Source organism: Opisthorchis viverrini (genome assembly GCF_000715545.1).
Source record: "Opisthorchis viverrini unplaced genomic scaffold opera_v5_1877, whole genome shotgun sequence".
Classification (NCBI taxonomy): Eukaryota; Metazoa; Platyhelminthes; class Trematoda; order Opisthorchiida; family Opisthorchiidae; genus Opisthorchis; species Opisthorchis viverrini.
In genome coordinates, this window is record NW_008753898.1 from 241 (window position 1) to 1,991 (window position 1,751).

A 1,751-nucleotide genomic window follows, 5' to 3' on the forward strand; every position below is an offset into this window, starting at 1 on the left:
GCGAAAGCATTAGTACGGACAGCCGAGATCACTTCGTAAGGATTGAGCTACCGATAGATAGTATTTTTCAAGAGGACAGTTGCTCTTCGGAAACCGTTTGACGAAACCCCATTCCTCAAAGAAGAACTGGATATTTCTCTTCCCTTTGAGAGATTGTATTGTTTAGAACACCATGGTGTGCACAAGCTCTAGAAAGCGATAGTGATCCCAAGTCTTATTTACAAAAAAGTTACAAATTTCAACAGGTTAAAAAAGGACCAGTGCTGCTCAATGTACTAACGAGCAACAGCCCGCAATTTCGGATGATCATTAGCCAGGGCTCTCTTGACAGATCACCTGAATGATCAAGTTGAGACACACACTAGGCTCATAAAACATACGAAATTCGAAGAAAAAACAACGAGAGCTCACCTGCTTATCTGGCGTCAACTGGGAACTACTACAATGTACGCCAGCCTTACAGTCCGGGTGACGAGAATGATTCATATGCGTCCGTGCGTAAACATCCACATTGACTGAGGGTATCGAGTGCCGCAGGGAGGCCGGAGTTAGCACGCCCGTGTTGACCACACAATTTGCGGATAGTCCTGAACGGTATTTACTCAAATGCTGGGAAACATATTGATTTGTGATGAGAGCCAGACGAGACCCGCATCGGCTCATCACCGGAATATAGTTTGTGGGGCATGTGTGTACAGGGCAGACTGGTCGGTCGAATCGTAAAGTTCTGAGGCGGGACAGTGTGTCTGAATTGAAAATGGTCAACCATAAAGTAATACAACCTGGAAGAGTTGGTGCAAGCATGGATGTATGTGATGCAATCGGGTCTCTGTGTCTTTGTGAGACTTCTGTCTTCTCGGATGATGGAAGACAGAACGAGACGGCTCCCGAGCGATGTATTTGATGGGCTCGAGAGCCGTCATGATTGGCTGTGGCATTGACGCGAACAGGAGATGAACGAATAACTACATCCTCACGATCTTCCACAGACTCTGAGGAGGCGAATGGAAAAACAGTACTGACATTGGTGGAAGAAGCGTGGTGTCCTATTGTGGAACATCGACACACGCGACTTTCGGTGGAGACTACAAACAGAAGGTATCCGTCTCGCGAATAGAATATGCTTAAAATATGAGGAGAGGCCAGAGTAGGCCAGTGGGTTTGCTGCCTATCTATAGGCTGATTTGCCTCTGAGGCTGCTCTGTGCCGATGTAGGACACGTCCAGATACACTTGTACTCGAAGGACTCTGCTGACAAGAGCCAGTGGCGGATCTAGAAGACGTGCCGGCCGAAGCGGGACTGCGACTGGCCAACACCGGGCACTTAAACTTGGTGGTTGTTGCGACCCTTTCCCAGGTGGGCAGGGTCATCAGAGTCAAGCTTGTTCGGGCCTCCAACGCAGATCCATCAAAATGAGGATCCACAAAATTCACATTGGTAATAGCAATCCGGGAGTGTAAAAAGCGTGGATCGAAAGCGAACAACACGGAGGCTGACCGATGAGTCGCCACAAAATGTCGCTTCTCGTCGGTTGACCTTCCTTGTCTATCTTCGTTCAGGATGGTCATACGTCGCTGTAGTGGATTAAGTTCGGTAGTCGGATGCGGACGGTTGACATTCTGATTCGGAGCTAGTGGAGTTCGCGCGGGTGCTGGCGCATTTACCAAGGGCACAGGTTCTGGATGGGGAGATAGAAGAAGCTCCGTCAGTAGTTCACAGCAGCGCAGATCGTACAGCTGAAGAGAGAGAG

The 1,751-nt window shown here is 48.9% G+C and overlaps 1 protein-coding gene across 1 annotated transcript; it reads right to left on the minus strand.

Moving 5' to 3' along the window:
- Window positions 1-414: 414 nt before the first annotated feature.
- Window positions 415-1,677, minus strand: T265_15908 (hypothetical protein; the record flags this gene model as incomplete). Its single annotated transcript, XM_009179328.1, has 1 exon — window positions 415-1,677. A coding segment is annotated over one exon (1,263 nt), but the record flags the coding sequence as incomplete, so codon positions are not given.
- Between the last annotated feature and the right edge of the window lie 74 nt (window positions 1,678-1,751).